We start from the raw sequence: 12,812 nt of genomic DNA, 5'->3' as shown, positions 1-12,812 counted from the left end.
GTTTGTCCACTCAGCTGGTCTGTTGCTTGATCGCAGAGTTCGGTACGGGGCTGCTGGTCATCAAAGAACTGTGCCTAGAAGCCATGAGAGACTGTTTTTCTCACTAGATTAGCGACATGATTAAAAAAAAAAGCAATGCAGCAGTGGCAAGAATGGGATCAAACTGATACTCTGTACCCTCCACTTAGAGTGACAGTGTGCGCAGGGTAGCTGCATGGGTCCCTGGCTTCAAATTCATGAATTCACTTTAATTTTGTAGTCCAAAATTAAATTTGTAGGGATCTCTTCTGAAGGAGAATTCTTAAGTTCAGAAAAGGTTTTAAGTATAAAACTGGGTATTTTTTTTTCGAAAAAGAAAACTAATAGAAGAAGAAGAAACCACCTACCTGTCCAACAAGAGGAAAATGGTTAAAGTAAATTATGGAGTGTCGCCCCAGTTAATAGGTCTACTCCGTGCTGTGAATATACTGCAGCCACTTAAAGGGATGTTTATGCAGGTACAGAAGCAGAATCTTCTTAGAATATGCCTTTTTAAAGTTTTTAGTCCAGGAGGTTAGCAAACTACAGCCCATGGCTGATTTTTATAAAATGTTGGGGAACCACAGCCATGATCCTTAATTTACATATTGTTTATGGCTGCCCCTTTGCACGGCATTTAAGCAGTTGCGACCAAGACCATATGGCCTGCAAAGCCTACCATGTTTGCTCTCTGGCCCTTTAAAGAAAATGTTTGCTGACCTCTTTTAGAGGGCTCTGCCCTCTAAATTTGGGACCACTAGCTTATGATGAGACTCATCATGGGAGGTCCTGCCCTTGAGAGCACCCCCACCTTGGATGTCCTTGTGCCCAGCTTCTCCCTCAGCTCTAGATGTGTGTGGAGGGTGTGGGTGATGAAAAGGCCATGATTTGACCCAGCACCCTTCCCTCACTCTTTCCTCCCCTCCCCTCACTGTTTTGGCCAGTTGGACCTAGCTTTATAGTCCAATTCTAGAAGTTTCTCCTGCTGTAAAATGGAAGCCAGAGCATTGTTCTCCCTGGGGCTGTGTATGGTGGGACTCAGGGCAGGTCCAGTGGGCAGGCTGAGCTTACAGCAGGAGCTCGCCCCTTGTCAGCTGCCTGATTCTGATCCCCTTCAGAAGGGGTTGCTCATTGTCCCCACTTTGCTGGCAGCCTTGTCTGCCTTTTCTCGGCGTCATCATGCCAACACTCTGTGCTTCCCGCTGTTCTGGCCCTCTTGTGGACAAGGCCAAGGGTATTGTGGGAGTGCTCCCTGGCCGTGGATCTAATTATGGAATGTTCGCTTACTCCTGGCTGCCGAGGCGTCTTTTCCCCAAAGTCAGGGAGGGAGTCCTGGCAGCTGAGAGTACTGATAGTTCCTTTTATGCAAAATCCCAAATTGCCCGGATGCATTTACATGAGGAAGCGCACGGGTGATGGTATCCTGCTTTACCTCAGTCCCCTTCCTCCGCCTCTAGAGCAGAGTATGAATCAGGGATGGGCCTGGGACATTCCGAGGGGGGCAAAGCTATCCATCAGACAGGAGCCATTCTAGGCTGCCTTCTGCAGTGAATGAATGAAGAGGCAGAGAAGTGATTTTCCATGTAGACAGGGGCGCGTGATGGATCGTGCCACATAAACACACACGGCCACTCCCCCCAGCCTACCACTCCTAATACCGGGTTCCCCTGTGGGTCAGCAGCCATTGTTCATATTTATCAGCTTGCTGACCTTGGGCCCGTCACTTTACGTGCATCTTATTTTTCTCTTTAAAATGGGGATGGTAATATAGCATCCATGCCACTGGGTTGTTGTGATGGTGAAATGAGCTAAGATACATGACAGTGTTAGAAACACGATATGCAGTGTGTCTGCTGTGACAGTTGTGGCAGAAGGGTATTCATACTGCTGACCACTGCTGTTATGACTAGATTCCACTGCTAGACACTCAGAGCCCTGAGAGATGCATGCTGCTCAGGACAAGAGGGGACTGGAAACTTGGGCACCTGTTAGCCCTGGGTTCTCATCCTGGCTCTAGGGGTCTTTGAGGCACCTGGGATGCGCTCCCCCTGCCCAAATGCCCTCCCCACCCCAGTTCTTGCTGAGAACCGCCCTTGTCAAGCCAGTTGCCCCTGCCCGACCACTTCCTCTCCTCCATGCATCCCCAGGAACCTCTGGCAGGAGGTGACCAGATACCTGCGGCTGGGGAACATTGATGCTGCCACCGAGCAGAAGCGGCGCCTGGAGGAGAAGCAGCGGGTGGAGGAACGGAAACGGGAGAACCTCCACACACCGTGGCAGCCCAAGTATTTCATCCAGGAGGTAACTCTGCCACCTGCCTTTGGGGACTTGTCCCAAGCGAGGGGCGCATGGGTTTGTCTTGCCAATGCAGCCATTTGGATGGATGAGGGTGGGGGAGGGGAGGTCCTGGGAAGGTTTGGGGTGGCTTTGCTCAGCCCCAGCTTTGGGCCAGGCCGTCCTAGGGGCACAACAGAGCGCCTGACGCTTCCCCTCTGACATCTAATGTCAGAATAGCCCATCAGCCTGGCGGGGAGTGCTAGGAATGAATGGGGTGGAGATCTGGATGCTGTCCTATTTAAAAAAAACAAAACCCAAAACACACCCCCTGCTACTTTATCGTCAGTAACAAATTAGCTGTGAAGCACCTCAAATGGACCAAAGGGGATGGATATGCCACGAAAGGCCAGCATGAGTCCTGGGTCCTTGGTACCTCTGCTGTCACCTGGGAAAGTGACACTGGAAGAGTAATAGCCACCAGGGTGCCCACCCCCTGGGCAATCGGGCAAGGTACCCCGGGCCCCGTTGAGGTTCTTAGCTTTTCAGGTTGTTTGTGGAGCAGTTGGGAAGCTTTCTGAGAACAGGATTAGAAATAACGAAAGTGTGGCAGCCACAATTTTGAATGCAGGCCCTCAGGAGCCTGGCAGCATCAATGAGAGAAGGCCCCGTGAGGACCGGGGCGGACACAGGAGTCCATAAAGGGAGTGGAGGCCACTTAACCACCAGGCGATCACAGACTGTCCCGTTCCTCACAAGAAGTGAGAAATCACATATTCACATGGGAGCAAGGAGTTTTAGCAAGTTGCAACCCTGAGAGCCTATCGAAGTATGTTGAGGCTTTCTTTGGCCCAGGTGCAACTAGCGTCTGGCTTGAGCTACAAGGAAGGGTTACTCTGTGTAGCAGGCAGGCGGCAGGGTGAGTTAGGAGCTTTGAGGTGGACTTCTGGTCAGGAACAGAAGCAGCTGCTGTTCTCCCCACAGGCAGGAACTCCGACACTTCAAGGTTGGATTCTGGTTCAGACAGGAAGCCTGCTTGAGCAGACTGCCTTATGATAAGGCTCTGAGCGAGGACCACATTGGGAAGCCTTGCCTAGGTGAGGCGAATCTGTATTAGCCAGGGTTCTCCAGAGAAACAACAGAAACAGAAGCATGAGATGTAAATACATAGAGATTTGTTATGAGGAGTTGGCTCCTGAGATTATGGAGGCTGAAAAGCTTCAGGATCTGCTGTTTGCAAGCTGAACCCTAGGAAAGCCAGTGGTAGAATTCAGTTGCGTCCAAAGGCAGGAGATGAGCTGTCCCAACTCAAGAAGTGAGGCAGAAGAAAAAAAAAAAAAAGGAGCTGAATTCCTCCTTCCTTTACCTTTTTTTATTTTCAGGCCCTCAGTGGATTGGATCATGCTCAGCCACTCTAGGCAGGGAAATCAGCTTGACTGAGTGCTTATTATCTCATCTGAAAACACCCTCACAGACACATTCAGAGATAATGTTGAATCTGGGTACCATGGCCAATCAAGTTAATACACGAAATTAACCATCACAAAATCAGTCAAGGATCCTTTTGTGAGGTGGATCTGGTTTCTCTGAGACAACTAGTTTGCCTGGCTTCTGGGAAAAGTTGGACATAGAAAAACCCAGAAGATGACAAAACAAAACAAAACAAAACAAAAAAAACCCCAGAAACCCATACAGTTCTTCTGGGGTTTAATAAAAAGCCAGTATGTTCATAACAGAAAGCTTGAGAGTATGTAAAGAACAAAAATCATCCCAATACCAGAATCGTTACCATTCAGTACATCCCCCTCTAGGTAAACCCCAGATTGTGTATACCATTTTGGTTCTTGCCCTTTTTCTGATACTTGGTATCATTTCTTGTGTGTGCTGATTGGGTTAGGCACTCCCCTCCAGGCTGGTGGGCTGTAAATCACTGGTTTGGGCAAATTCCTCAGAGGCAGGCCTTGCCTTCTCTCTTCTGTCTGCTTTTTTTTCTCTTGCTCCACTGTATCGAAGAGCTTTTCTGGCCAATTAATCTTATGTGATATAAACCAACAAAGCCCCCCTTCTTATGTTATTTTGGTTATTTTCTGGGGTTTCCTCCTGAAATGCCAAGATGTGAAGATTTATGGTATCTACAAAGCAGCCAGGCCGAGGAGGGGTAGTGAGGCCACCAGCATGGCGTGGCTGTGAGCTGCATTAATGGCAGTCCTGAACGGCTGCTAAGGGAGCACTGCTTTGCTTGGTGCTCGGCTTTTAACATAGCAGAGTCTGGGGAAACATCTTTGCTTCTCCCCTTGCCCAGCTGAGAGGTCTTCATAAAATGTCTCCTTCCTTCTCTTACAGGGTGACGGCTGGGTATACTTCAATCCTCTGTGGAAGGCGCACTGATGGGGTGGAGGTGTAGAGCGTTCAGAAACAGCCCTGTTTTAGTAGGAATTAAAGTGGTACAGTATCACGGTTCTGCTGGTATTCACTAAGACCTCTTGATACCATTCAAGAAATGGTACCTGAGAGAGAAATGATATACTGTGAAAAATGCACCACCAAACTACTCCGGGATTGAGTTTATTCAAGAGCCATTTGGGGCATGTGTGTGTACACAGGTCTGTGTGTGAGCTCTCAGTACACGGTATGTTCACGCACATGCACTATATACACATGTCTACTAGGTATTATTACACATGTAAATACTGCACTTACTGAGATTTAAGTGGGTAATTATGAGCTCCTTTTTATCAATGAGGTTTGAAGTTTTCTATTTTTCACTTTGCCAAAAATGTTTTGCACTCACAAAAGTATTCTCGTGTAGTCAGCTCCTGTCGAAACAGAGGTGAATTGGCTTGGCCCAGGTGAGGTCCCAATGGTGGAAAGTGGCTCATTCCTGGGAGAAGTGTAGGTGGTTGTCACTTCACAATTAGTGTTGTGATTCTCACCTCTCTCCCCACTTGAGCATTTTGTTTGTCCTTAAGAAAGAGAAGCTATTTCCTGCTGAATGGTGAGTGGGCAAGAAGCTGTTAAAGGTTTATGCCAGGGCCTTCCGAGATGGGGCATCTTTGGGAGAAGCAGGCTCGTCTTGGAATTTGCCTCTCGTGTCCTTGTCCCAGAACCTTTCTGACAATTTCTCCTGCGCAAAGCGTTAGACATTTTTCAGAAGCTGCTGCTTTTACAGTAGAAAACAAGTCAGATGAAGACTTCACTACTTTTGTGATGAAAAAGGGCTTTAGAAGTTAAATACACGCATGCATATACAAAACTGCACAACCATAGCCTCAATTTTGTATTTCGTTTGGGGAAAGAGAAAAGAACTTCCTGTGGGTTTTTTTTTTAAGCGCGCCTCTCTTATTTGACCCAAACTCGGCAAGAAAACCACTGTGATTAAATGACACACACATAAAGCCTGCAAAAGCGTTCCATGGTTTCAGCTGAATTTCAGTCCTCAGCCTTTACAAATGAGGTCAAGACATGACTAGAATATAAAGCAAGGAAAAAATGAAGTATTTGATTTTTTGCTCAATGCTTAATTTATTTTTTACTGTGCCACTCAGAATATTTATAAAAATCCAGTAGCATGAATGCTTCTCTGTAGTAATACTGATTTTGTGCCTTTTGTCTGCTTTCTTAAGACCAATTGTTCACTTTGTAGATATTAGACAATATATTTCGATTAAGTACTATACCTATCTGTGTGTCTGTATTTTATTTTTAGGGATCCAAAATTTCAGTTGGAACTGGTGGCTCTGAATGAGCTCAGATTTTATTGGTTAGATATTGCTAATTTGATGTGAACAGCAATCATATTTAGATCAAAACGGTGTTTTAAACACAGTAAAAAATAATCTACCAGATAAACATTATTTATGGAAATGTTCTGACAAGTTGATATGAACATTTAACTCCTATCTAGTGAATTTTATGGTTTGTGAGAAGTTACTACTGGCCAAAGTCCTAGTGTAGTAGGCCTGTTCAGGTTCATAGTCTTAAGACATCTGGGAGAATAAAGTGTGTGGAACCATTTTATTTCTGAGAAGGAAAACAGAATAGATGCTATTTTGAGGAAGAAAATCTTCAAAGAGAAGACTGCAAAATAATCACTGTGGTGTGTTTAGATTTTTCCAGTCTTACATTATGCCAAAGTATGAACCATCTGGGAAATTAAACATGGACAAGGTTCACTTTCTTTTCTGTTTTGGGTGGGAGAGGGTTCAATTTGCCTTTTTTAAAAATTGTGAAATATATACAGAAGATTTATATAAAATATATTACAGTTCCAAGAATAAACACCCATGTACCCAGTGCCTAAGTAAAGACCCCCAAGTTTGCTAGTACCTTAAATGCCACATTTGTGTCCCTACAAAATTGTATCCCCCTCCTTGACCACAGAGATAACACTACCACTGTCCTGATTTTTGGAGTAATTTTTTTCTTTTGAAACCACCACACATGCTCTGTGGATTTATAAAGAGCATGCTTGGTTTTGCCTGTTAGAGCTAACATTTTGTTTATAGGTCAATCTATGTTATGAGTCACTCTATTTGTTCGCTTTTCTGTTCTTTTTTGCTGAATTCACATTTTGTTTTATACTTTCATTGTGGCAAAATGTATGTAACATAAAATTTACCATTTTAGCAATTTTTAAGTATACAGTTCATTGGCATTAAATACATTCCCAGTATTGTGTGACCAGCACAACCATCTGTGTCCATAGTTTCCATCTTCCCGAATTGCAACTCCCTGCACATTAAACAATGACTCTGCGTTCCTATCCCCCCATCTCTGCAGCCCTTAACAACCACCATTGTACTTTGTTTTTATTGACTACTCTAAGTACTTCATATAAGTGGAATCATTCTACACGTATCCTTTTGTGTCTGGCTTATTTTACTTGACATAATGTGTTCAAAGCTCATCAGAATTTCCTTTCTTTTTAGGACTGAATAATATTCCATTGTATGTATATATACCGTATTTTGTTCATCTCTTTACCTATCCATGAACATTTGGGTCGTTTACATCTTTTGGCTATTGTGAATAATGCTGCTGTGAACATGGGAGTGCAAATATCTGAGTAATATCTGCTTTCAATTCTTTTGGGGATATACGTATCCAGAAGTAGAAGTACTGTATCATATGAAAATTCCTTGTTTAACTTTCCAGTACCTGCCATACTGCTTTCCACAGTGCCTCCATCATTTTGCAGTCCTACCAGCAATGCATAAGGGTTTGAATTTTTCCACAGCCTCCCCAACACTTGTTTTTTTGTTTTATAATAATCATCATAAAGGGTGTGAAGTGCCATCTCATTGGGGTTTTGCTTTGCATTTCTCTAATGATTAGTGATGTGGAGCATCTTTTCATGTGCTTATTGGCCATTTCTGTATCTTCTTTGGAGAAATGACTTTTTAAGTCCTTTGCCCATTTTCTAACTAGGTTTTGTGTGTTGAGTTGTAGTTCTTTATAAATTCTGGATATTCTTTATCAGATTATATTTTCTGATTTATAATTTTATCAGATATGTAATGCTTCCTCCATTCTGTAGGTTGCCTTTTTACCCTGTTGATAGGGTTCATGATGTACAAAAGTATTTAGTTTTGGCGGAGTCCAATTTATCTACTTTTTCTTTTGTAGCTTGTACTTTGAATTGTCCTACCCAAGAAATCATTGACAAATCTAACTTCATGGAGCTTTTCTTTTCTTTCTTTTCTTTCTCCTTTCTTTCTTTCTTTCTCTTTCTTTCTTTCTTTCTTTCTTTCTTTCTTTCTTTCTTTCTTTTTCTTTCTTTCTTTCTTTTTCTTTCCCCTTCCTTCCTTCCTCTTTCTTTCATCTTTTTCTTTTTTTTTTTTTTAAGATTTTATTTATTTATTTGAGCGGGGGAGAGGCAGAGGGAGAGGGAGAAGCAGACTCTCCCCACTGAGCAGGGAGTCCGACACGGGGCTCAATCCCAGGACCCTGGGATCATGACCCGAGCCAAAGGCAGATGCTTAACCAACTGAACCACCCAGGCGCACCCCCATGTAGCTTTTCCCCTATGTTTTCTTCTAACAGTTTTATATTTTAAGCTCTTATGTTTAGGGTTTTGATCCATTTTAAGTTAATTTTTGTATATGGTGTTAAGGGTCCAACTTCATATCCTGTTTTCCTAGGACCATTTGTTGAAAAGACTCTCCTTTCTCCATTGAATGGTATTGGTACCCTTAACAAAAATCATTTGACCAAGATGCAAGGGCTTATTCCTGGGCCCTTCATTCTATTACATTGGTCTAGATATCTGTTTTTATGCCAGTACCACAGTTTTGATTACTATAGCTTTTTGAAATTTTTGAAAATAGGAAGTGAGAGACTTTCAACTTTTTTCTTTTTCAAGATTGTTTTGGCTACTAGGGGTCCCTTGAGATTCCATATGAATTTTAGGATGGAATTTTCTAGATTTGTTAAAAACATCACTGGAATTTTGATAGGTTAGGCGTTGCACTGACTGTAGATTACCTTGCACAGTATTGACATCTTAACAATATTGTCTTCTAATCCATAAACACAGGTGATCTTTCCATTTACTTATTTCATCTTCCATTTCTTCAGAAATATTTTGTGGTTTTCAGTTTTATTGCATTTTGCTTTATTGTGCTTTGCAGATACTGCTTTTTTATAGTTGAAGGTTTGTGGCAGACTTCCTTAAGGTAGGGCTATCAGCACCATTTTACCAATAGCATTTGCTCACTTTATGTCTCTGTGTCACATTTTGTAATTTTTGCAATATTTTAATCTTTTTCATTATTTTACTTGTTATGGTGATCTGTGATCACTGATATTTGATCTTACTATTGTTAACTGTTTGGGGGTGCCATGAACTGCACCCAGTGAGGTGGCAGGCTTATTGGATAAATGTTAAAAGTTGTGTATGTTCTGACTGCTACACCAACCATCTGACCCCCCCACCTCTCTTCCTCTGCTTGGACCTCCTTATTCTGAGACAGACAATATTGGAATTAATTACCTCCCAATGGCCTCTAAGTGTTCAAGGAGAAGAGAGTCACACATCTCTTATTTTAAATCAGAAGCTAGAAATGATTACCCTTGGCGAGGAAGGCATGTTGAAAACTGAGAAAGGCCAAAAGCTAGGCCTCTTGGACCAGTTAGCCAAGTTGTGAACGCAAAGGAAAGGTTCTTGAAGGAAATTAAAAGTGCTACTCCAATGAACGCAAATGATAAGAAAGCAAAACAGCCTTATTGCTGATATGGAGAAAGTTTTAGTGGTCTGGACAGGAGGTCAAATCAGCTACAACACTGTCCCTTTAGCCAAAGCCTAGTCCAGAGCAAAACCCTAACTCTCCTTCTAGGAAGGCTGAGAGAGGTGAGGAAGCTGCAGAAGAAAAGTTTGAAGCTAGCAGAGGGTGGTTCATGAGGTTTAAGGAAAGAAATCGAAGCCATAACATAAAAGTGCAAGGGGAAGCAGCAAATACTGATGTAGAAGCTGCAGCAAATTATCCAGAAGACCCGAGCTAAATAATGAAGGTGGCTACACTAAACAACAGATTTGCAGTGTAGATGAAACAGACTTCTATTGGAAGAAGATGCCACCTAGGACTAGTGGGGAGAAGTCAGTGCCTGGCCTCAAAGGACAGGCTGAGACTCTTGTTAGGAGCTAATGTAGCTGGTGACTTAAGTTGAAGCCAATGCTCCTTTACTATATTCTAAAAATCCTAGGGCCCTTAAGATCTACTCTGCTTATCCTCTAGAAATGGAACAACAAAGCCTAGATGACAGCACATCAGTACAACATGGTTTACTGCATATTTTAAGCCCACTGTTGAGAACTACTGCTCAGAAAAAAAAAGATTCCTTTCAAAATATTACTGCTTATTGACAATACACCTGTTACCCAAGAACTCTGATGGAAATATACAAGACGTTGTTTTTATGCCTGCTAATACAACATCCATTCCGCAGCCCATGGATCAAGGAGTAATTTTAATTTTGAAGTCTTATTATTTAAGAAATACATTTTGTAAGGCTATAACTGCTATAGATAGTGATTCCTTTGATGGATCTGGGCATAGTATATTGAAAACCTTGAAAGGATTCACCATCCTAGACACCATTAAGAACATTCATGATTCATAGGAAGAGGTCAAAATATCAACACTTACGGGAGTTTGAAAGTTGATTCCAATCCTCGTGGGATGACTTTGAGGGGTTCAAGACTTCAGTAGAAGTAACTGCAGATGTGGTGGAAATAGCAAGAGAACTAGAAATAGAAGTGGAGCCTGAATTTGTGATTGGATTGCTGTAATTTCATGAAAAAATTTTAATGGATGAGAAGTTGCTACTTATAGATCAGCAAGCAATCTTATGGATGGTTTCATGAGGTTGAACCTATACCTGGCGCAGATGCTGTGAAAATTGTTGAAATGACAATAAAGGATTTAGAATATCATAAACTTAGATGATAAAACAGTGGCAAGGTTTGAGAGGATTGATTACAATGTTCTGCTGGTGGGTAAAATGGTATCAAATAGCATTAGATGCTACAAAGAAATTGTTCATGAGAGAACCGATGCAGCAAACTTGTCCTATTTTAAGAAATTGGCCACAGCCACTCCAATCTTCAGCAACTGCCAACCTGATCAGTCAGCAGCCATCAACATCAGCAACAAGGCACGATCTTCACCAGCAAAAAAAAGTAGGACTTGCTGAAAGCTCAGATGGTTAGCATTTCCTTAGCAAAAAGTATTTTTTAGTTTAGGTACGTACCTTGCTTTTTAGACACTATGCTGTTGCACACTTAATAGTGTACTGTAACTTTTATATGCACTGAAAAACCAGGAAGGTCATTTGATTTGCTTTAGTGAGATAATTTGCTTTGTTGTGGAGGTCTGGAACTGAAACTGCAGTATCTCTGAGGTATGCCTATACGAGACTTTTGCCTCCTTAGTTTATTGCTAAGTATTTTACTCTTATGCAATTGCAAATGGAATTGTTTCCTTAATTTCTTTTATGGATTGTTCATTGTTAGAATACAGAAACAATTGATTTTAATGTGTTGACTTTGTGTCCTGCAATTTTGCTGTATTTATTCCAACAATTTTGTATGGAATCTTTTTTTTTTTTTAAGATATTTATTTATTTATTTATTTATTTGAGAGCAAGAGAGAGAGAAACAGCATGAGAGGGGAGAGGGTCAGAGGGAGAAGCAGACTCCCTGCTGAGCTGGGAGCCCGACGTGGGACTCGATCCCAGGACTCTGGGATCATGACCTGAGCTGAAGGCAGTCGCTTAACCAGCTGAGCCACCCAGGAGCCCTGTATGGAATCTTTAGAGTTTTCCAGATATAAAATCATATCTTTCGTGAACAGTTTTACTACTGCTTTTCCAACCTGGATGACTTTTATTTCCTTTTCTTGTCTAATAGCTCTGGATAGAACTTCCAATACATGAAAGGAAGTGGCAAAGCTGGTATCTTGATTCTTAAGAGGAAAAACTTTTAATCTTTCATCATTTGCTGTGCTTTTTTCATATACAGCCTTTATTATGTTGAGATAACTTCCTTCTATTCCTAGTTGTTGAGTATTTTTATCATGAAAGATTTGTTGAATTTTGTCAAATGGTTTTCCTGCATCATATTGAGATGTGTTTTTCCCTTTGTTCTGGTAAAGTGTGGTGTATAACTTTGATTTCATTATTTTGAACCATCCTTGCATTCAGAGAATCCCACTTTGTCATGATATGTAATACTTCTAATATGTTGTTGAATTTACTATTACTTAGGATTTTTTGCATCAGTATTCATAAGGGATATTGATCTATAATCTTATTGTAGTATCCTTTTCTGGCTTAGGTATCAGGATACTGCCTTCACAGAATGAGTTAGGAAGTGTTCCCTTTTCAGTTTTTTGGAAGAGTTTGAGGATTGGTGGTTAATTCTTCTTTAAATATTTAGTAGAATTCACCAGTGAAGTCATATGGTCCTGGGTTTTTCTCAGGAGGTTTTAAATTGCAATCCAATCTCTTTCTGGATATAGGTCTTCTTCATATTTTGATTCTTGATGATTCAGTCTTGGATAGGTAATGTTTCTAGGAATTTGTTCCATTTGTTGATGTATAATTCATCTAGATCATCCCAATTTATTGATGTACAGTTGTTCATGGTATTTATTCTTAAAAGCCTTTCACTTATACAAAATTGGTTGTAATGGCCCCACTTTCATTTGATTTTTTTCTTAGTCTAGTTAATGCTTTGTCAATTTTGTTGATCTTTTTGAAGAAACGGTTTTTAATTTCATTTTTGTATTTTTGTTCTCTATTTTAGTTATTTCTGCTCTAGTCTTTTAATATTTCCTTCCTTCTGCTAGCTGTGGGTTTAGTTATTTTTTTTAGTTCCTTAAGGTTCAAAATTAGATTGTTGGTATTAGATCTTTAAATGTGTTTACAGCTATATATTTCCTTTTAGCACTGCTTTCACAGCATCCCATTTTGGTGCTTTTATTTTTATGTCTTGAGATATGTTCTAATTTCTCTTGTGATTT

At 41.3% G+C, this 12,812-nt stretch overlaps 1 protein-coding gene across 3 annotated transcripts in view; it reads left to right on the top strand.

The window, feature by feature from the left end:
- The window catches only part of OSBPL10 (oxysterol binding protein like 10), a 307,285-nt gene extending 300,401 nt beyond the window's left edge, over window positions 1-6,884 (top strand). For 2 of the 3 annotated variants that reach the window (XM_032408852.1, XM_032408851.1), the window contains exons 11-12: window positions 2,166-2,319; window positions 4,636-4,746. In XM_032408852.1, the coding sequence (XP_032264743.1) occupies window positions 2,166-2,319; window positions 4,636-4,680 (199 nt within the window). In that variant the 3' untranslated portion in view covers window positions 4,681-4,746. Of the gene's footprint in view, window positions 1-2,165; window positions 2,320-4,635 lie in introns of all 3 variants that reach the window. The other variant, XM_032408850.1, reaches the window with a different exon arrangement.
- The last annotated feature ends 5,928 nt before the right edge of the window (window positions 6,885-12,812 follow it).

This window comes from Phoca vitulina, unplaced genomic scaffold (genome assembly GCF_004348235.1).
Source record: "Phoca vitulina isolate PV1807 unplaced genomic scaffold, GSC_HSeal_1.0 scaffold10, whole genome shotgun sequence".
In the NCBI taxonomy this organism is placed as follows: domain Eukaryota; kingdom Metazoa; phylum Chordata; class Mammalia; order Carnivora; family Phocidae; genus Phoca; species Phoca vitulina.
This window is presented reverse-complemented; position numbering and strand designations above follow the sequence as displayed.